Below are 20,090 nucleotides of genomic sequence, written 5' to 3'. Positions count from 1 at the left end.
TGGCTCTGGGGTGTGCCACCCTCGGCACCCTCCAGAGGGCGGTGTTGGGAGGAGGCAGGTGGCTGCAGTGGGGCAGCCCCAGTGCCTTCCCTGAGGCCCTCGCTTTCTTTCCTCCCCCAGGGGTGTCCAGGCGAACCCAGAAATTCGGCACCTTCCCTGGCAATTACGTTGCCCCCGTGTGACGCCCCCTTCCCAGCACCAGCCACAAGGACGGCTGCATCTGCAACTCAGGCTCCTGCCCCTGCCCCGAGCCGGCAGCACCCCCCAAGGACCAGGAGATGGGCACTAGACCCCACCTGCCCCCACAGCCGTTCCCACAAGAGCTGGGGATGGCTGCTGCTGGGGAGCTTGGCACTGGGACTCCTAGTAACACCCCACCCTGCGTTCCTGGGCCAGTCACTCAGCACAGCCTTATGGGACACCCCCAAAGGGGACTGGCCCCCCCAGCCTCCCCTACTACAGTGGAGCTCTCCTGCCCCTAGCCTTAACTCCCCTCAGGTGGGGTACCCCTAATGGGGATCAGCTCCCCTTACCTTACACCCTGCCCCCTATGGGGCTTTCCCAAACAGGTAGCAGCCCCCAGCTTTCTCCCCATGGTGGGGCTCCTGCCACTAGCGACCAGCCGTCAGCCTTAACCCCCACTCCTTCGCAGGGGCTCTCTCCACTGGGGACCAATCCTCACAGCCTTAATCCCCTCTGTGGGGCTCTGCCTAATGGGGGACCAGTCCCTATGCCTTAACCCCTGTTAAGGGCTGCTCTAACAGGGACCAACCCCTCACCACCACCCAGCCCTCTCTCCAGTAGGGACTACCCACAACAGGGCACACTCTAATGAGGGCCAGCCCTCACCAGGGGGCCTTCTCTCCAAAGGGGACCAGCCCCCCGCTGTACCCCCCTCACAGGGCACACTGTAAGGGGGACTAGCCCTTCCCCTGGCATGGGGCTCTCACCCCTGTCCTCAGGGCTTGCCTGGCAGAGTCTCTCTCCCTGTGTCTGCCTGGCACGTGGGTCTCAGGCTGTGCAAGGGTGAGGCAGGGGCTGTTCCTGCTAATGTTTTCCATCCATGTGCAAAATAAATGTGTATGTGTAGCCCTAGGAGCAACACGACTGGGTGCTGTGCTAATCAGCTGGCCAGCCTTGGAATCTCTCCTGCGTGCTTGCACAGCTGCCTGGGCCTACGGTTAGTTGTGTTCTTCCACCTGCACGCCACAGAGGGATGCTCCTGTCACCTGAAGTGGGGAGGCGTAGAGCACCTGATCGCTGCATGGAGGTGGGGCTGAGCCAGACCTCTGCCTCAGTGCCTGGGGGTAGTTGCTGCGGGCTGGGTCCTTGTCCTGTCTTGTGCTCCTGCCGCACAGGGGCAATGCAGGAAGGGCAGAATCTGCTGCCTTCCTGGTAAAGGGCCTAGAAGTCCAAGCTGCTTCTCCACTCTTACTAAAGGTCAGCCTGGCCCCCATGCAAAGCCCCCCCTCCACCCTCCTGGCTGAGCACCAGGGCTGGGCAGGAACCCCTGCATGCTGCAGGGCCTAGGGCAGCTTGTCACCCCTGGAACACTAAGGCAGGTACTCTTGTTTCCAGTGCCCACCTGCACTGAGTGTGCTAGGCCTCTGCACTGCAGGCAATGCCCCCCACAGATTCCTATTTCCCTCCCCCCGTGTGCTGGTGCCGTACAGTCCCACCACCATGGGCACTGCCTACTGTGCATCTCTGTACTAGGTATGAGGCTGGTGCAACATGCCTGTGGGGACCAGCTTGGGCCAAGCTTGGCCACATCACAGGGTATTCCAAGGAGGAGGGAGAAAAATTGTCCTCCTTGATCTCTGAGGCTAGGATAAGGCGCAATGGGCTTAAACTGCAGCAAGGGAGAGGGACTAGGACAAACTTTCCAGCTGGTGGGGGGTGGGGTAGTGGAATAAAGTGCCCAGGGCAGTTGTGGATTGGCTATGGGGGAGATTGGAGAGCAGGTTGGATGAAGGGTGCCAGGGGTGCTCTCGACGGTGCCTGCTCGTGTTGGGGGGGGGCTGGGATTGGAGGAGGTTCTGTCCCCTCTGGTGCTTGTCTGCACTAAAGGGGGTGGGATAGAGGCCTCCTGCACCGGGGGAGAGGGGCCCCCCCCTCTTGCCCTGGAGTCCTTCACAGGTGTGGGTGGAGCTTCAGTAGGAGCTGGTTCAACCCAGGGCTCACGACCTTGCAACCCCCCATTGCCCCTAAGCCATTTCCAGCTCTGTCCCCCTCACTTGTCCTTGGGCAGCTGCGCGCCTGCATATGTGGGCTGCACAGGCTGGAACACAGACCCATCCTCAGGGCAGAGGGGTCCCACTGCTGGGATTCCAGGACGGGCATGCCAGGTGCTCCAGACCTGAACCGGGGCTGGACACGGACACGGCCTTTGCAAGAAGGACGGGCTGCAACCCTCCCCATTTACGCTGCGTTCCAGGCAGGCTCCCCGCTCTGAGCGGGGCTGGGCCCGCTGGCTGTTACTCGCCGGGCAAGCCCCCTGAACCAGGGCGGCAGGGAAGGTGGCCCTTGGCCGGGGGCAGTGGGGCAGGTGAGCCTCAGCTCAGCACTGCAGGCTGGAGGGGCTGTAATGACAGGTGCAACGCAGCCGTTCTGGGCACGTGGCTGCAGAAGAGTCCCCCAGGGGTGCTGCTTCCCGGCTGAGCACCAGCACTGGCCGGGCACTTTGTTCCCCTTGGGAAGGAGCGAAGCGACAGGCCAGGCAGCTTCGTCCGTGGGGGCTGTCAAGCTGGCTCTGGGCGCCCTCCTCTCCCTTTTGATCTAGGCCCTGGCCCAGGGCCGCCTTTGGCCAAGGTCTCCCCTGGCGGCTGGCTGGCTGCGTTGCTGCCTTTCCAGGGGCCCGCTCCCGCCCCAGTCCGACGTGTCCCCTTGGGGAAGGGGCAGCCCAGGCGGCCGTGCCCCCGCGCCCCCTGGGCTGTGCACGTGGCAGGGCCTGGCTCCTGAGCGCTGCCCCGGAGCTCCACGGCCTCCGCTGCAAAGACCCCCCAAGCAGCTCGCTCAGCAGGGGAGGGAAGGACCGGCCAGCAGCTGCCGGGCTGCCCCGGGGCCGAGCTGGGTCCCCTGCGCTGCGCGCTGCTGAGCCCGGCTCTGCGGGGAGCCGAGGGGATTCTCCGGCAGCCGTGCGGCGCCCGCCTGAGCCCCGCTTCTTGCCGGTGTCCGCGGCCTGCCCCAGGCGCGTGGGGGGAACAGCACAGCCCCGCGCCGGGCCGGAGGACGGTGCTGCCCGTCCGGGGTGATGGCCGCAGGGCCCGGGGGCGCCGCGGCGGGAAGGAGTTCTGCCCCCGCCCGCTCCCGCGCCCCCGTCCCCGTGGGGCCCCAGGACGGCAGGAGTCGTTCCGGCCCTCGGGCCGAGGGGGAGCCGGCCGGGACAGGCTACGCCGCCAGGGGGCGCCGCTGGGCCGCCTCGCACACGCCGCTCCAATCGTCTCATTAGCGGGCGGCCAGCCCCTGCCCCGGCCCGGCCCGGCCCTGGCGGCGGAGTGCGAGCGAGCGAGTTCCGCCGCCTGACCTGCGGAGCGGAGCGGGTCCCAGCCCGGACTGTGCGCTCCGCACCAGCTGCGCCCTGGCCGGCAGCCCAGGTAAGTGCCCCGGTTGTGTGCCCGGGGGCCGGGTCGGACCGGACACGTGCAGCTCTGCCCCGGGCTGCCTGCTCGCCCCGCTCGCCCGCCCGGCAGGTGTCTGGCCCCTGGGAGCGTGGTCCCCCCCTGCCCTGCCCTGCCCTGCCGCGCCATGGCCCGGGGGCGCTCGGGCTGCGTGGGGCCGGGCCGGGCCGGGGGCTGCAGACGTCGCCCCCGTGGGCGGACTCCTGGCTGCAGCGCCGCCTCCTTCTAGCTGGGCTCTCGTGCCCCAGCTCTGTGCTCAGGCGGCCCGGCCCGTTCCCTGCCGCCCCTTGCCCTGGGGCTGCCCGAGCGGCTTGCTTCGGTCTCGGCCTCTGCCCAGGTAGTGCCCGCGCCGCGGGATTCCCGCACTAGCGGCCCCCGGCAGCGGGCAGCCCCGGTGGGCCGGCTGCAGGGTGCCACGCAGGGACCTTGGTTCCTCCGGTTGGGAGCAAGGGCCCGGACCTCTAGCTGGGCTCTGGGATTGCTGCCTGGCTGCACTGCCAGGCACACTGGCCTGCCCTGCACCTGGGGGTGTGGTCCCGCCTCCTGCTGGTGGCCTGCAGGAGCCCTGAGAAGGTGGCAGGCACCAGGCATGCCTGTGCTGGGGGGAAGGTACTTCCAAAGGGTGCTGGGAAGCCCAGCACAGGAGCCCTTCCCAGAGGGTCCTCAGGCCCATTCGTGTGCCTGGGCCTTTGTAGGGTGTGTCTGGCCGGCTCTGGAAGAGGTGTGGGGACCACGGGTGGCTCGGTCTGCTTCCTGCCCCTGCCACGCTGCACATCACCCAGCCTCCCCAGGGTGGGTGCCAGTGTGCTGTGTGGGCTTGTAGGGCTGGGGCCTGCATCTGACCTACTGACCCCAGCCACGGGGCAGAGGAGCGGCTATCTGTCTGTCCCGGGGCTGCATGGTGTGCAGGGGGGCTGAGCCCGTGGCGTGGGAGTGGCCCGGGCGGACTGCTTCTTGGGGTGCTGGAGGGGACAGGGCCGTCCTTCCCCTGTCAGAAGGGGAGTCACAATGTGGGCCCAAAAGTCTGAACTCCTTCTCGCTTCCTGCTCAGAGTTGACTCTTGGTCTGCCTTTCGGGGTGGCCCTAACAAGCTGCCTGGCTGAGAGCCCTGGGCCCGTCTGCCGTCCTGCCAAGAGGGGCTCTCCCCGCCTGCCTGGGTGGGGGTGGAGACTGCACGCCCCAATGTCGGCCCAACAGCCTTTCTAGGGAGGGCCCAGCGAGCAGCAAAACTTCCACTGAACCACAGGAGAACATGACTCAAACCTGTGGCTGCAGATTTCCTGCATTGTCTTGTGTCTGCTTCCTGCCAGTAACCGGGGAAGAGGGTTTAGGCCTGCAACACTGAGCTGCTGATTTGTCTAGGCCTCTTCTGACCCTGCCCCTCAGCTGCTCTGTTTCTGCCACCCGCCATCACAAGCCGTGTGAGCAGCTCTGCACTGCTGCTCCTGCTCTCTGTGTGCTCCCTGCCCTGGGCTCCCCTTCCTCCAGAACCTCCCTGTGCCCACAGCTCTGCCTGTGTCTGGCTCTGGGGGTGTGGTCTTAGCTGGGTATCCCCTTGGATCTGGCTTGGTCCCCTTGTCCTCTCTGTCTCTAGCCCTGCTTGTGCATGGTGCCCCCATCTTCATCTCCATCTCCATCGCGTGCCGTGTCGCCCCACAGCTGTGCAGTGCACCAGCCCCCTGCATTGCGAAGGGGCCATGAGGTGTGTCGAGGGCAACTTCAGAAAAAGGTCCTGCGTACTGCCTGCAATGCTGGGGTGAGGCTGGTGCTGTCCAGACAGCGTGCCTGAGCCCTCCCTGTTCTCTGGGCTGGGCAGCGCTGGAGCAGGCCCTGTGGCCCCTGCCTGCAGTGCGTGGCTTTGCCCAGAGCAGCCCCCGCTGCTTGTGGTGAGGAAGGGAAATGGCAGGCCTTATTGGCTGGTCTCCGGCCTGTGACAGGAAGGCTGAGCCTGGTTGCGCCAACCTGTGACGGTGCAAAGCACCGCTCTGTGTCTCGTGGTTGCCCTCCCCGGAAGGAAAGAGCTGCTGTGTGAGTGAACACGCCGCCCCGGCTGCTCTGTGAGAGAGGGCAGGGCCGGGACACCCAGGGCGAGGGCCCCCATTCCTGCCGGGCAGCCCCTCCCTCTGGAGCCGGTGTCTGGCTTTGATTTTGGGATTGGTGCGGGGAGACTGAGAGCCAGGCCTGCTGAGTGCTGGCCCTGGTCTGGGGCGGAGACCCAGCAGGACTCCTGGGTTCTGTTGCCGGCTCTGCCCTGGCCTGCTCTGGGACGTTGGGTGGGACCCAAAGGGATCTTTCTCTCCCCACCTGAGCTTGCCGAGGGCCTGCAGCACTCATGTGGCTGGGTTCAGCTCGCCCCTTGCTGCTCCCCAGGCTGCCTGACCCCCCACCCCCCGACGCCTTGGCTTTGCTCTGCTTTCAGACCCCTTCCCAGGAGCTGCTACCCTGCACCCCCTGCCACCAGCGGAGGGGCCATGTCGGTGACAGTGCATCTGACGGGCCCGGCCCCCTGGGGCTTCCGGATCACCGGGGGAAGGGACTTCAGGAAGCCCATCGTTGTGTCCAAGGTAGGAACGTTCACCTGTACACTGCGCGGCAGTGTGCTCTGGCCCTGCAGCGGGGAGGCCTGGCTTCTAATCCAGGCCCTGCCACTGCATCCCTGTTGCAGTGTTGCCTCTGGGCTGGTGAAGGGAGCGCCTCGGCTGGGGGCCTTGGCCGGGAAGACAGGCTCTGAGGGCTTAGCCAGCACCTCCAAATCCTGGGCTAGGCAGCCAGAGTCAGTAGCCTCGAGCAGGGGGCAGCAACCTTTCGGAGGCCGTGTGACCTTTTGACCTCTACGTATGGGCGGGGCCGAGTGCCGGTGACGCTTTCAGAAGTCACTCAGAGTCCTGCTTACAGCAGCGTCAGTAATAGGTAGATGGAGGCAGAGCTTTACTGGCTAGGGGGAGGTTGGGAGCATTCGCTGCTCTTTGGCTCGTCTACAGGCAGTACGCTTTCCAGCCAGCTCCGGGCTGCATGGGGGAGGAGGGCCAGGACTCATCTCTGGCCTCACGAGCCGATGAGGGCGTGGTTGGGGTCTGAGCAAAGGGGCCCAGCCTGGTGACATGCACAGGAAGTGGCAGCCGGCCCCCCATTGTCTCTGGCTTCATGTTCTGGGAATCCTGCAGGGTGCCCGGGGTTCAGGCTGCCCCTGCCAAAGGGCGGCAGGGTGTGCTGGGCTTGCGGGAGCCCCAGGTGGAGAGCAGGCAGTCCAGGAGGTGAGGCAGAGGAGCTACGGAGAGACGCAGGCTGTCCCCTGGCAGGGATGCTGCAGGCACCTTCCTGTGGGGGGGAGCCCAGTCGTTTGGTCCAGTCCTCAGTGGGGTGAGGCTGGCTGGAGTGAGGGTGAGGGCTCCCTCTTGGAATTGGGCTGGCTCTCATGCCCGTGTCTGCTGATGCGATGGCCCTGCCATCCCCCACCCCGTGCTGCAGCCGCCTGCTCTCCCGGGGCTGCGGAGGAAGACAGCTCCCTGCTGAGCGGGCGTGGGGCCAGAGAGACCTGGGAGCAGATCCTGTTTACCGTCCTTGAGAACTCCTGCTCCGTGGCTTAGTTCTTTGCTGGCCTGGGGAACTGGATTCTATCCCTGCCACAGAGTTCCCGTGAGAGGCTGGGAAAGTCACTTAAACCAGCTGTTTGTTTGAGAGGCGGTCACTAGTTAAGTGTTGTTGCTCATTTTCTGGGTGCCTGGCTTGAGATGGGTGGGTCAGAGAGACAGAAGAGCTGGGTGCTCCCAGCTGAGCCTGATGCCGGCTGGGAGCTGGGCTGGCGACGTGTGGCTGAGTTAGCTGAAGAATCCAGCACCAGGTGTGTCAAACCAGGCACCCGAACTGAGCTGACAGTTTTGACTTGAATCTTGGTGCCTTGTTTTCCCCACTCTAGCCTGGGGGTGGGGGAGGGGAATGCCACCTTCGCACCTCCCAGGCCCTGTGGCTGTAATTCCTGTTGCAAAGAACTAAGCCTGCGGTGAGTGCGCTGAAGCGGAAGCCCAGAGGAAAAGGAGTCTGTGTTCCGAGCAGGGCTGGGACAGCAAGCACTGTGCAGAGCATCTGAGGGGGATAAAGGTGACGTTCCCAGCGTCGCCGAGCCCTGGGTGCTGCGCCAGGCCAGGCTCCTGCAGAGATGGACTAGCTGCGCTGGAGGAAGGGGCCTGGGCAGGCTGGGTTCTGGCACGTCCTGTCTTTGGCAGGCGTGACTTTGCCCCGTAACTTCTCTTGTCGCTGTGGTTTTCAAAAGGCCGGTTGTGCTGGGAACCTGGCCTCTCCTCTGCCTGACGGCGCGGATGGGAAACGGGGAGGAGACATGCCAGCCTGAGAGAAGGCCTTGGGGCGTGGCAGTTTGCAGAGAGCATGAACGCTGGCACAAGCAGCGAGCCGGATGTGCGGTGTGGAGGATGGGAGGGGGGCATGGGGTGCCTGGCCCACGCACAGCTGAACAGCAGTGCCCTCTGCCCTGCTCTGGGCGGCCCCATGTGGACAGCCGTTTGCCAAGGGCTGCTGGGTGACGGGGGGTGGGTGTCTGGCTTCCAGGCTGCACAGCTCTGAGCGTGGCTGGACTCCCCTGGATGTGGCGAATGCTGGTGGCAGAATGTGGGGCAGACGGAGGAGTTGCTGCTGATTGTGGGGTTTGGCTGTCCCTTTCAGCTCCAGTGACTTAGAGGGAGGGCTAGCATGGGCTGGCTAGCTGCAGGCAGGGCTGGGTGCCGTCCCACAGACATGGGGAGAAGCTGAAGCTGGCGGTGTGGTGGTAGGGGGCTGCAAAGGCCAGCCCCCGGCAGGGCTCTCCTGTTTGGTGTAGGTTGGGAGGACCCGTGGCTGTCTCCTCCTCCATGGGGCCAAGGTGCTGCCTGGCTGTGCTGGAGGGGGCTCCCCCAGGGTGGTTTGTTTCTCTGCAGTAATGCTGGGGGCTCTCCCCCACCCTCTTGCTGCGCAGGTGATGGAGCATGGCAAGGCAGCTGCAGGTGACCTCCGACTGGGGGACGTCATTGTGTCCATCAACGGCGAGAGCACAGCTGGCATGCTCAACGTGGAGGCGCAGAACAAAATCAAGCAGAGCTCTGGCCAGCTCCAGCTGCAGGTGGACAGGTGAAAGCTAACTGCAGCCACACTGCTGCTCCCTCTTCCTGGGCCACTGGCTTTGCTATGTCCCCTGGGGCTGGAGAGCCCTGACACCATAAGAAAAGATCATGTAGGGGTGGTTTGACCTTGCAGGACTCCAGCAGGATTCATCCCAGGTGCTTTTCATCACAGCAGTGATGCCTAAGGGGTGGAGCTGGAAGTCACGGCTCTTTGGTTCTCCTCGTGGCTCTGCCACTGATTAGGCTTGGGCAAGCTACCGCCCGGCTCTGTGCCTCAGTTTCCCCTGATGTGCAGTGGAGGTAGTGATCCCTACTTCTCTCTCAGGAGGTGAGGGGTGGATTAGTGACTGGATTGGTACAGCACTATGTGCCTCCAAACACAGTGTCATTACCAGGGCTCGGCGCTCTTCTGGCACTGGGCTCAGAAGGCACTTCTGCCAGTGGCAGATAAAAGCCTGCACCTCCTGCATGGCCAAGATGTGGAGCAAGGGGTGAGGGTTATCTGCTCCCCACCCCGCCCCGCCCCTCACTGGTACCAGCTTGGGCAAAGGTTGTGCAGCAGGAGGGCTCCAGCCCCTCTTGCGTTGACATGGAGCCCAGAGGCACAAGAGAGGTCTGAGGCCCGTGTGGTGATGCAAGGCTGGAATGGCGAGGCCTCTGCCCTGGCAGCTTGAAGTGCTGGCCCTTGGTGCTAGCACTTTGGGAGGCTGCCGCTCTGGCAGCACGGGGGGCCGTGCCAAGCTCTGCCAGCTAGGGGCCATGCAGCTCCCAGAGCTGTGGCCCCTGGATGGGGGAGGGGAGCTGGAGCATGCTGGGGGGGGGGGCATGCAGCTCCCAGAGCTGTGGCCCCTGGATGGGGGAGGGGAGCTGGAGCATGCTGGCGGGGGGGCATGCAGCTCCCAGAGCTGTGGCCCCTGGATGGGGGAGGGGAGCTGGAGCATGCTGGGGGGGGGGGGCCATGCAGCTCCCAGAGCTGTGGCCCCTGGATGGGGGAGGGGAGCTGGAGCATGCTCGGGGGGGCATGCAGCTCCCAGAGCGGTGGCCCCTGGATGGGGGAGGGGAGCTGGAGCATGCTCGGGGGGGCATGCAGCTCCCAGAGCTGTGGCCCCTGGATGGGGGAGGGGAGCTGGAGCATGCTCGGGGGGGCATGCAGCTCCCAGAGCGGTGGCCCCTGGATGGGGGAGGGGAGCTGGAGCATGCTCGGGGGGGCATGCAGCTCCCAGAGCTGTGGCCCCTGGATGGGGGAGGGGAGCTGGAGCATGCTGGGGGGGGGGGGCCATGCAGCTCCCAGAGCGGTGGCCCCTGGATGGGGGAGGGGAGCTGGAGCATGCTCGGGGGGGCATGCAGCTCCCAGAGCGGTGGCCCCTGGATGGGGGAGGGGAGCTGGAGCATGCTCGGGGGGGCATGCAGCTCCCAGAGCTGTGGCCCCTGGATGGGGGAGGGGAGCTGGAGCATGCTGGGGGGGGGCCATGCAGCTCCCAGAGCGGTGGCCCCTGGATGGGGGAGGGGAGCTGGAGCATGCTCGGGGGGGCCATGCAGCTCCCAGAGCTGTGGCCCCTGGATGGGGGAGGGGAGCTGGAGCATGCTCGGGGGGGCATGCAGCTCCCAGAGCGGTGGCCCCTGGATGGGGGAGGGGAGCTGGAGCATGCTCGGGGGGGCCATGCAGCTCCCAGAGCGGTGGCTCTGGGCGGGAGGGGTGAGCTGTGCTTGCGAGGCTGAGGCGCACGCGGAGCGGAGCGGTGGCTCTGGCAGCTCGCAGGGCACAGTGTGTGCAGTCCTCTTGTTTGTTTCTCTGTGCTGCAGAGGTGCCACCTCGGCCGTTGGCCTCCAGAGCCCTCAGGCTGCTTCTGCAAACAGGCCAGTGGTGCGCACGATGGTGCAGGCACTTTGGCAGCTGCTGCCCAGGTCTGACCGGTCCCATGCGTGAGTCTCTGCCCTCTGGGCAGGACAGATCAGGAGTGTCCTTGGACTGGCCCTTGCACTGCAAGTGGGCAGGTCCCCAGGCAGCGGCAGCAGCAGCTGCCCTGGAGCTGTTATCCTCCGGGCTGTGGAGATGGGCATGGCCTTCCCAGATGGCCACGCTGCCGGAGCGGGGACATGCGTGGCAGGTCAGTTCCCCAGGGGCCAGCAGGCCATGTCCCCCCCACCCCTCTCCATTGCCCTGCAGCAGCAGCTGGGTTTAGGCTGCCCAGGGTGTGTGCAGCACTTACGGTCTGAGCCAGACCCAGGGGAAGCGGGAGGCCAGGCCCTGTGGCTCCCTGGAAAGCCAATGGACCCAGTGGGCATCGCCGCGGCCCTTGGCACTAGCTGTGCAGTGGGCAGGCTAGGCCTGTGCCGTGGGGCCTGGCCCTGCTGGGGAGCTGGGAAGTTCCTCTGTGCTGGCTCCTGGTGACTCGGACTGTCCAGCCATGATGCCGTCTCTGGGGGTGCTGAGCACACCCCGTAACTGCCTCGCCGCTCTCCTGGGTGTGGCTGCTTGCCAGCCTGACTCACGGCTGCCTCTTGCCCTTGCCCTCCCCCTGTGGCAGCGCTCACAAGCGGACCTGCTTGGCTGGTTCAGTCTAGGGTGAGGCTGTGCCAGCAAACCCTGGGCTGAGCCCCTGCCTTGCCACAGTTGGCCGCCGCCACTGCCGGTCGCACAGCTGGGCGCTTGCTCCCATCCGCTCGTCAGGTTTGCGCTCAAATGCCGGTGCGCACAAGCGGCCGTGCAGTCATGCTTGCACAGGCACGTGTGGCCTAGTTTCACCATTGCTGGTGCAAGCACTCGTGGCACTGCCTCGCCCCAGAGCCCCACCCTCGTGTGCACAGCCCCTGTCTCTCCCGACAGTCTCGCCGCGTCGTCCTCTCTCCGGCTGCCTGGGACGTGCCGCGGTTCCCGCCGAAGGGTGGGAAACCTTCATGGTATCTTGGAAGTGGCCCAAAAGCCACAAACCCAGCCGGAGCGGTTCAGGGGGCAGCATTCCTCTCATTCCGGCCCTTGGGCTCCTCTCCCGTCTCCGCCTGCCCCGAGAGCTGCCGCCAGGTCCCCGGGCGGGCAGGCAGCCATGCCTCTCCGGCTCCTTCCTTGCCTGGCTGCCGGCCCTTCTCCTCGCGCTGGCTGCAGCAGAGAGGGCAGTGCCCGGCTGCATGGCCCCTGCAGGCGCTCACACCCTTCCCAGGAGCTGGCTCTGTCCCTCTGGGAAAGGTGGGTGGGTGTGTTTCCATGGGGGGTGCTGCAGCTCGGGAGACACGCAGACCCCCAGTCTGGGTGGGGCCAACCCAGCATGGACCCTGGCCCCAGGTGAGTGCCCATCCCTATGTCCTGCTGGAGGCTTCAGGCTCCAGGGCCCCGCCCCTCCCCTCCCTGCCCCTGCCCCTGCCCCTCTGCTCTTGGGCATACAGGATGTGGGGGGATTGCTCCTCCGCCTGCCCCTGCGTTGCATTCTGCCGTCCTGTCTGTACCCCTCCCTTTAACTGCCCTTAATGAATTCCAGCTCCCGGCTGCTTCAACGCCCCCGCCGGTTCCTGCTGAGAGGGGAGAAAATGTAAAGCAGCCCTGTACTCCCTCTGCCCGCCTGGAGCAGGGCTGGGGCCCCATCCAAGCCAGCAGGGCTGCAAGACCTCCTCTTAACCCTTTTTGTCCTTCTGTCCCCCTGCCGGGGCGTGGTGCTGGGTGGAGAGGGGCCCTTGGGTGCATGGGGTTCTCCCCACCGGGGCTGCACAGCTATGCTGGCACGGCGGGGCCCTGTTTCCGTGGCTGCTGTACACGGATAGCTCCCTGGGGAGCAGCGTGTTTCTTACCCAGCGAGCGAGCGAGCGAGTGGTACCCCCCGGGCAGGCGCAGTGGAGGGGGCTGGGGGACTTGCCCCAGGGCACGGAGGCTGTGGCAGGGAAGGAAAGGAACCTTGGACTTCCTGTGTCCCAGGTCTGTGCTACCTCTGCCCTCCCCTGGGTGTGGAGCGCGCCCGTGGGGCTATCAGTGTGCTGAGGACCGTGGCCACTGGGCGGGACACCGGGGGAGACTGGCCAGCTGCCCGCTCTGGTCCCAAGCTGTGCTGGTTTCTTGCTCTCCAGCTCCCTCTCTCCACTGCACGCAGGTCCCTGCTGCTCTCTCCCAGCCAGACCAACGGCGAGAGCTCCCCGGAGACGCTGGCCATGCGGTTCCAGGTGAGACCCCGCCCCTGCCAGCTCCTCCTCCCTCCCCACTGGGCAGCGGGAGCCCCAGGCCCTGCACGTGGGTGGCCGGTGCCGTGCCTGCCAGGGCCCTGTGCCTAGGCTGCAGGGCACAGGAGCCTTCACCCACCCTGGGGCCTCTCCCCTCACAAGGCCCCTCACGCCCCACTCCAAAGGAGGGGACAGGCCACCCAGGACCCCCCCGGAAGAGTGTGTGGATGGCCTCACCCCCGCCCGCTTGGCTGACGCTCTCTCGGCTGACAGGACACCGTGCGAACCCGCAATGACAGCCAGAGCTCGGTGCGTTCCTCCTACTCCAGCCCAGCATCTGGCAGCCCCCGGCCTGGCAGCCCCTTCTTCTCCTCGTCACCCGGGCACCGGCCTGGCAGCCCCTGCAGCCCCCAGAGGCCTGGCCTGCCTGCGGAGGGCAGAGTGGAGGCGGCGGTGAGCAGCCGCAGGTAAGGCCCAGAGCTGGGGGTGATGGGCAGCAGGTCCTGGCAGTTAGGGGAGAGGTTGGCCTGGCAGGGTGGAGGAGATGGGGTGCCGCTGGCCCCTTTTGACCATTTTCCCCCATAGACTTGTCTCCCCTTCTAGCTTCCAGTCTCTGGCCACTGCTCCCAGTGTCTTTGAGGATCGCCCGTCCTCGCCGCACGGGCCCCAGCATGCAGGCAGCAGACAGGTGAGCTCGAGCATCCCAGCTCACAGCGCTGTCCTCACCCTGGGGAGCCGGCGTGGCCTGGGGGGGGAGTTAGGTGGGGCCGATGCCGCAAGCACGTCTGATCCCACCCAGATCTGGGAAGGCCCCGTTTCAGATTTCGGGGAGCAGGGCGCCAGGCCTGGCTGGCTGTCCCTTCTCCTGTCAGGTGGGACAACGGGCCACTGTGTCACCGTGGTGGAGTCTGGCCCGTCTTTGCCAGCCCGCTGAGCACTTGGCCCCCGCTAGCTCCCACAGCAGAGTCCCGCGGGCCAACCACCCGTTGTGGGGCCAGGGGACAGGGCGGGTGCCTTCCCTGTCCTGCTCGTTGCTGGGTATCCTGGCCTGTCCTCACCTCTCCCTAGGCCCCATTCCATCCCCCAGCAACCACTGGGGCACCCCTTCTCCTGGGCCATTTGTCCCTTCCCCTCCCGCCGCTGGGTCCGGCCGGCCCAGCTGTATCCAGAGGCTTGGGGAAGAGCTCCAGGGTGGCTGCATGAGGGGATTCTATGGCGGGGGGGTTCGGGTGTTCTCCCATCAGCCCTTGGTGCCGTGACTGGGCCTCTGTTGGTCCATCCAGCATTGCCTGCCCTTGTCCAGGTGCCATGTTCCCCTCCTGCCCCAGAGGGCACCCTCCTGGCTGAGCGAGGGCCCATCTCAGCTGCGCACTTGAGGCCGTGCTCTAGGCCCGCTACTGAGGCAGCCAGCTGCTGCCTCCGTGCCCGCAGGCAGCAGCGCACCTGGCTGGGATGTTTGTCTCTTTCTACCTGGTGTCTCTAAGGCAACGGCTCAGGGCTGGGAAGGTGAAACCAGTTTGGGGAGATGCATGCCCACAGGAGAGCTGCAGCAAGGCAGGGGCGGCCGCCTCCATGCGACACGTGCTGGTTCCCCATGGCCTCTTCTCTCTTCTAAACCCTCCGCTGTTGCTGGGCTCTGCCTGCCCCAGGGTGTGTTCTCTGTGGTGACAGCCACGGCCTGGGTTCCAGGCTGGAGCTGCAGCCCAGCTGGGAGCCGGGAGCCCCAGTGTTGGTGCTTGGCAGGGCCTGGCGCCCCGGGGCTGTCCTGCTGCGGGTCTCTTCCCTGTGGCCTGCTGCTGGGCTCCAGGCGCATCTGTCCCTCCCCCAGAGGTGCGTGGGCAGTGGGGCCCAGGCCGCTTGCAGGGGGTGTGGGGCTGGCACACCTGTGGCCCCCCGGGGTTCTGGCTGCTGGGTTCTGCGATGCTGTGGCCTCCCGTCCCCAGGGTCTGGTCTCTGAGCTCTGGTGGTGTGGTGCCCAGAGCCACTCCTGGCACTCCCATGGGGCCCAGCCTCTTTCCCCAGGCCTGGGCGTGCCCGCTGGCTCCAGGCCCCTCTCCCCCTCGTCTTCACGCTGGTGTCTTGGGGCTGGGGATATTTTTCAAGCCCGAATTGGGAAGCGCGGTGGCCCTGTTCCAGCTGGCAGCTGGCTCGTCCCCGGCAGACCCTTGGCTTCCCCTGCCTGTTTGTTCTCTTGCTCCCTCCCTGCCTTTGTTTGCTTTGGTCTTTGGTTGCTGGGCCCAGACCAGCTTGGGCCTGCGGGTGGGCCCAGGGCTAGGGAGACATGGCTCTCAGCAGGGAGGCTTCTTCAAGCCATGCAGCTCCTGAGGCAGCTGCTCCACATGCTCGAGCGGCAAAGAGCGACCCCAGAGGCATAGCCCACCCCCTGACCTGCCTGCTTGTCCCCACAGGGTCTGTCTGTGGGGTACCTACAGGGCCTGGCTGCATTACGGGAGCCAGCGAGCTGGGGGTGGGCGTTCTTGAGGCACAGACTGGCCTCGAGCCGCTGCTCCGGAGCCACAGCAGGGTCGCTCCGCACACGGGACAGGTCTGCTCAGGGGCTCTGTGCGCCGTTTGCCTCCTGGGTGAGACCGGCGCCAGCCAGACCCCCTGCTCCAGGGGAAGGGGCCAGGACCCCGCGGAGGGAAGGCCGAGCAGCCAGGCTCTGCCGAGTTCCTCTCTGTCTCAGCTGCTCCCCGAACATTTGCTTCCACTTAGGCGGGGGCTCGCCTTTCTTGTGGCTCCGGGCTGCTAAACGGGAGCAGATGCTGCTGCTGCAGGAGCCTTTCTGGGCCAGCAGCGTGCGGACTTGAAATGACTGGCTTCCGGGGGGCGGGGGGAGCTGACGCAGAATGGGGCAGGGGCCCCGCTCGGTACGGATGGCACTTGGCAGCCCTGTGATGGGGAGGAGACAAACACGTGCTGGTCCTTGGGGAAAGCAGCCAGGGCTGGGGCGAGGCAGGGGTGCTGTGCTGGCCCTGTTCCCTTCCACTCCCCATGGAGGGGGTGGGGTCTGTCTGGCCCTGGAGCTGGCCCCAGTTTGCTGGGCTGGCCAGGGACCCCATCCAGGGCCTGCTCCGAGAGGGGGTGATGCTCTGGAACGTCCATGCTGGCTCTGGGGTGCAGGGGCCGGGGGGACACGGGCTGCTCCCTGCATGTTCTCGGGAGGCTGGAGCCCGAGAGCAGCGCCCCAGAGGGTCTGTGCTGAAAGCTGGTGGGAGTCTGCCTCTCCCTTCCCCGGCCAGTGGGGGCCTGGCTCGGCGGGCCGGGGCCCTGCAGGACTGAGGCAGAAGCTGCCCGTCAGAGGGTCCCCTCTGCTCCGCTCTGCTGGGAAGGGCTCCGGCGGCGGGGAGGAGCGCTCCAGAGCGTGTGTCTGGGGCGCCCTCCGGTGGCCAGAGCAGACTGCAGCCCTGGGTGAGTGCCAAAGCCACCCCTCCTCCTGGGTGCGGGGTGACAGGATGCGCCCCGTGCCCCTGCCTCGTGGCGCCCCGGAGGCTGAGGGCCGTTCGCTAGCATGCACGGTGCGGTGCGGCTCGTCCCGCGCGAAGGCATGAGGCCCAGCGAGCAGAGCCCTGCTTTGGGAAGACTGGGTCCCCCACCCCTGAGCCCCACGGCCCCAGGCTGCCTGGCTCTCCAGCCTCAGCTTTGTTCAGGGTCTGGCTCCCACCTTCCCCCTCTCACGTCCAGGAGCGAGGGAGCCCCTGCTACCCGACCAGCTCTCCGGCTACGGGTCTGCCTCTGGTCAATCGCACACCGTCGCCCCTCGGCTCCTGGGAGATGGGGCGGGCCCCGGGGCGGGCCTCGCCTTCCTACAGCCCCCACAACAGGTAAGCCTGGCTCGCCTGCCGGGTCCCGGGCAGACCTAGCCCAGAGAGCGGCAGGCTGTGTGGGGAGACAGCTGGGACCCACGAGGGGCAGGGAGAGCTGAGCCGGCCAGGCAGAGGGCCAGGAGTGCTGCTTTTTGGGGTGGAGGGACACTGGCCAAGCCATGGCAGGCTGGAACTGATTTGGAGTGTGTGGCGGGGGCGGGGGGTCAGGCAGAGGAACGTTGCCTCAGCTGAGCAGCACTGGGGCTGGGGACTGGCCTGAGGCAGCGTGTGCCCCTTTGGGTCTGAGCTGGGCAGCGGTTTGGGCGTGCACAGCCCAGGTGGCAGGGAGGCTGGCTTTGGGTGGGGATGGAGGCACGTGGCCAGAGCTGCTGCCTTAAAGGTGTCCCGTTCTCTCCCTGGTCTAGTCCTAGGCTGCAGCACCTCAGTCCTCGCCCCAGCTCCTGTGAACCGGCCAAGGAGCCAGCCGGGTGGGGAGAGCAGGGCCCCTGGCCGAGAGGGGGCGCTTGTGCGTGGGGAGGGTAAAACCCCTGCCCAGCGATCCCAGGCCTTCCCCTGCCAGGAGCCCTGCAAGGGTTAACATAGCAGCTCCAGGTGTGTGGGAGGGAGCGGGGCAGGCCCGGGCGCTCCCTGGGCAGGCGCATTGGCTTTGTCAGGGTGCAGCAAGGCCCAAGGGAGCTCCCTGGCATAGGTAGGTGTACGGGAACGGGGAATCCTCGCGCTGCCCCCCTGGAGCCAGCCACTGCATACAGTGACAGGCGTGGCTGGGGAGCGGCCCTGAGCTCCCTCAGGGAGGACGTGCCCAGTGTGGGTGAGAGGTGGCCTTGTCTGGACGGGGTGGATGGGGACCGAGTTGTCAGCACCTGTGGTGGGGAGAGGCTGTCAGCAGAGCTGAGCTGCAGGGGTCCCTCCTCCCTTGGATAGCAGCTGCAGGGCACCATCCTGTCTGGGATTGAGGCAGGGGGTGGGGTGGGCCTCGCTGGATGGGAGAATGTGACCCTGGGGCTCCCAGTCACCTCTGGGGCCACACGCTGGGCCCAGCTGCACAGTCTGAACACCCTGCCTGTGGCTGGCCAGGTGGGTGCTCGGCTTCTGGGCTGCCGCTGCCTTGCTTGGGGGCTTCAGCCCCTTGTGTGGGGCTGGGATGTGCTCCCTGCCCCTTCCTGGAGCATGGGCACTGCTGGGTTGGGAGCTGCACCCAGCACCTTAGCAGGGCTGACGGGCCTCCACCTTGCTCCCTATCCCGCAGCCTCAGGCTGGGCTGGGTGGGACTGGCTGCTCTGAGTGCTCCAATCGGGCCCTGTATGCCTGGGCCTGCTCTCTTGGCAGCCTGGACTTGGAGCCGGCCATGCGGCGCTTGGAGGAGGACTCAGAGGTCTACAAGATGATGCAGGAGAACCGGGAGGTGCGGGCCCCTCCGCGGCAGTCCAACACCTTCCGCCTGCTGCAGGTGGCTCTGGAGACGGACGGGAGAGGTGAGCGGGGCGGGGCAGGGCTCTGGGAGGGGACAGCAAAGGGCTCGGGACGAGGGCAGGGTGTGACCGTCTCCCAGGTTGGGGGCCCTGCATGGATGCAGGGCTTGGGGGAGTGGCCATGGGAGTGCAGGCTGGATCCTGAGGGCTCCCTCCTTCTCCTTTCCAGCCCCCTTTCCCAGTCAGCTGTCCCCCGGCACCCACAAGCCAGTGGCCAGCTCCGTGGCCGGGGCCCAGAAGCTGCACACGTGCGAGAAGTGCAACACCAGCATCACGTGAGTGTGGCTGATGCGGGTTGGAGACCCCCCCGAGACCCTCCCTGGATCTCCCGCTGTTGGGAGCTGGCAGCAGGGCCAGGCTGCCTGGTCCTTCAGCTCCAGCGCCCGTTCCGTGTGGCAAAAGAGGGCTTCTGCTGGGCATCAGGGCCCAGGATCCTGGTTCCCCGTGTGGCCTGGGCAGCAGCCTGCCCTCCCCGCCCCCAGCTGTAGGAGAGAGCACAGACTGGGCATGGGTCTCTGGGTTCTATCCTCCCGACCCTGCCCTTTGCAAGGCCCGCTCTGTGCCTCAGTTTCTCCACTGCGAATGTCTGCAAAGCCCCTTGAGCTGCCTGGATGGCAGCAGCACTGGAGATGGCGCTCCTTTTCCAGCCCCATGGATCTTGTAGCCACAGCCCATGCACAGTCTGGCCCCTTTACCTGCCAAAGCGTGGGGCTTGGCTGCATTCGCTCCTGGGGCAGGCTGGAGGTGCCGCACGGGGGCCTTTCTCCAGGCGTCTCTCGCTGTGCACAGAGGCTGTCTGGGTGGCTCCGCACCGGGCTCTCTGCTGAAGCCAGGTGAGCTGTGCTGCATGGATGCCCAGAGGAGGGCGCCCAGGCTTCCGTGACGTCCCTGTGGCTGGCAGAGCTCCTCCAGAGCTGAGCCGCTTGGGATCTGAAGGGGCAGTGGCCAGCTCCACCTTGCACCCCCTCCTGCTGAACGGGCCCTGCTGTCTCCCGCAGGACCCAGGCGGTGAAGATCCAGGAGAGCCGCTACCGCCACCCCTCCTGTTACGTCTGTGCCGACTGCGGCCTCAGCCTCAAGATGCGGGGCCATTTCTGGGTGGGCGAGGAGCTGTACTGCGAGAAGCACGCCCGCCAGCGCTACCAGGGGCCTGGGGAGGCCGCTGCTGCCCCGAGTCCTGAGCCGCCCCACAGAGCTGGGGGTTGGTGCGCCTGAGGTCTCCGCCCTGCTGGAAACCTGACGGACGCCTCCCGTGGGCTGGCCAGCCCCTTCCTCCTGCTCCTCCCGAGCCCCTTGGCTTTGCCCATGGCGCTTACTAGGTATAGGGTCCAGGGGGCCGGGGCCAAGGTGAAGAGTGGCCTCTAGTTCCTGAGTGGGAATGCAGCTCCCTCTGCCCAGCCAGGCCCAGCTGGGGCTTCTCCAGCACAGACATGAGCTTGGCTCGTTCTCGGCCTCTTTCCAGGCCCGAGTCCATGAGGCACTAAAACTGGCCCAAGCAGGGCGTGGAGGCCAGCCTTCGGGTGCCCTGCGGTGGGAGAAGCTCACCCCATCTCCCCGCATGGGCTGCCGTCCTGGTGCCTCTCGCCAGCCCCAGGGCTCCGCCAGGAGAGAGACCGAGCGCGACCGACCGACAGATGCTGTCGGGCAGCTATGTGCCTTTCTCACCATCACTGCCAGGAGCTGTGCGGGGCGGGGGACGGGGGGTGCTCACACTTTGGTGCTGGGGCGCTGCGGGGGGGGGTGAGGTTGGCACAGCTTTGTACACTGACTTTGTAAAGCTTCTCTAAGGTATGAACCAGATCTCTATAGAAAATATAATATATACCTGCCTGGCGCCTGCCTGCTCCCATGTCTGCTCAGTTCATGCAGCCCGGCGGGAGGGGGAGCACGCCCTTCCCCAGGGCCAAGGGGGGGATGGAA

At 66.3% G+C, this 20,090-nt stretch overlaps 2 protein-coding genes across 12 annotated transcripts in view; both read left to right on the top strand.

The window, feature by feature from the left end:
- The window catches only part of SORBS3 (sorbin and SH3 domain containing 3), a 42,661-nt gene extending 41,566 nt beyond the window's left edge, over positions 1-1,095 (top strand). For all 7 annotated transcript variants that reach the window (XM_074981585.1, XM_074981583.1, XM_074981584.1 and 4 more), the window contains one exon: positions 121-1,095. In XM_074981585.1, the coding sequence (XP_074837686.1) occupies positions 121-182 (62 nt within the window). In that variant the 3' untranslated portion in view covers positions 183-1,095. The remainder of the gene's footprint in view (positions 1-120) is intronic.
- On the top strand, positions 1,077-19,881 carry PDLIM2 (PDZ and LIM domain 2). Of its 5 annotated transcripts, none has more exons than XM_074981589.1 (10): positions 1,077-1,180; positions 6,040-6,184; positions 8,587-8,738; positions 12,808-12,877; positions 13,148-13,341; positions 13,478-13,562; positions 16,559-16,698; positions 18,028-18,173; positions 18,340-18,445; positions 19,169-19,881. In XM_074981589.1, exons 1-10 carry the CDS (start codon positions 1,077-1,079, stop codon positions 19,383-19,385), a joined length of 1,359 nt encoding a protein of 452 aa, XP_074837690.1. In that variant the 3' UTR covers positions 19,386-19,881. The 5 variants fall into 5 exon arrangements, with proteins under 5 accessions (XP_074837690.1, XP_074837688.1, XP_074837692.1 ...); XM_074981587.1 differs by having other exon boundaries at positions 13,460-13,562; XM_074981591.1 differs by having other exon boundaries at positions 1,110-1,180; positions 8,587-8,730; positions 13,460-13,562.
- Positions 19,882-20,090: the final 209 nt, after the last annotated feature.

Source organism: Carettochelys insculpta, chromosome 31, assembly GCF_033958435.1.
Source record: "Carettochelys insculpta isolate YL-2023 chromosome 31, ASM3395843v1, whole genome shotgun sequence".
Lineage (NCBI taxonomy): Eukaryota > Metazoa > Chordata > Testudines > Carettochelyidae > Carettochelys > Carettochelys insculpta.
Note: the sequence above shows the minus strand (reverse complement) of the source record. Positions and strands in the feature narration are given on the sequence as shown.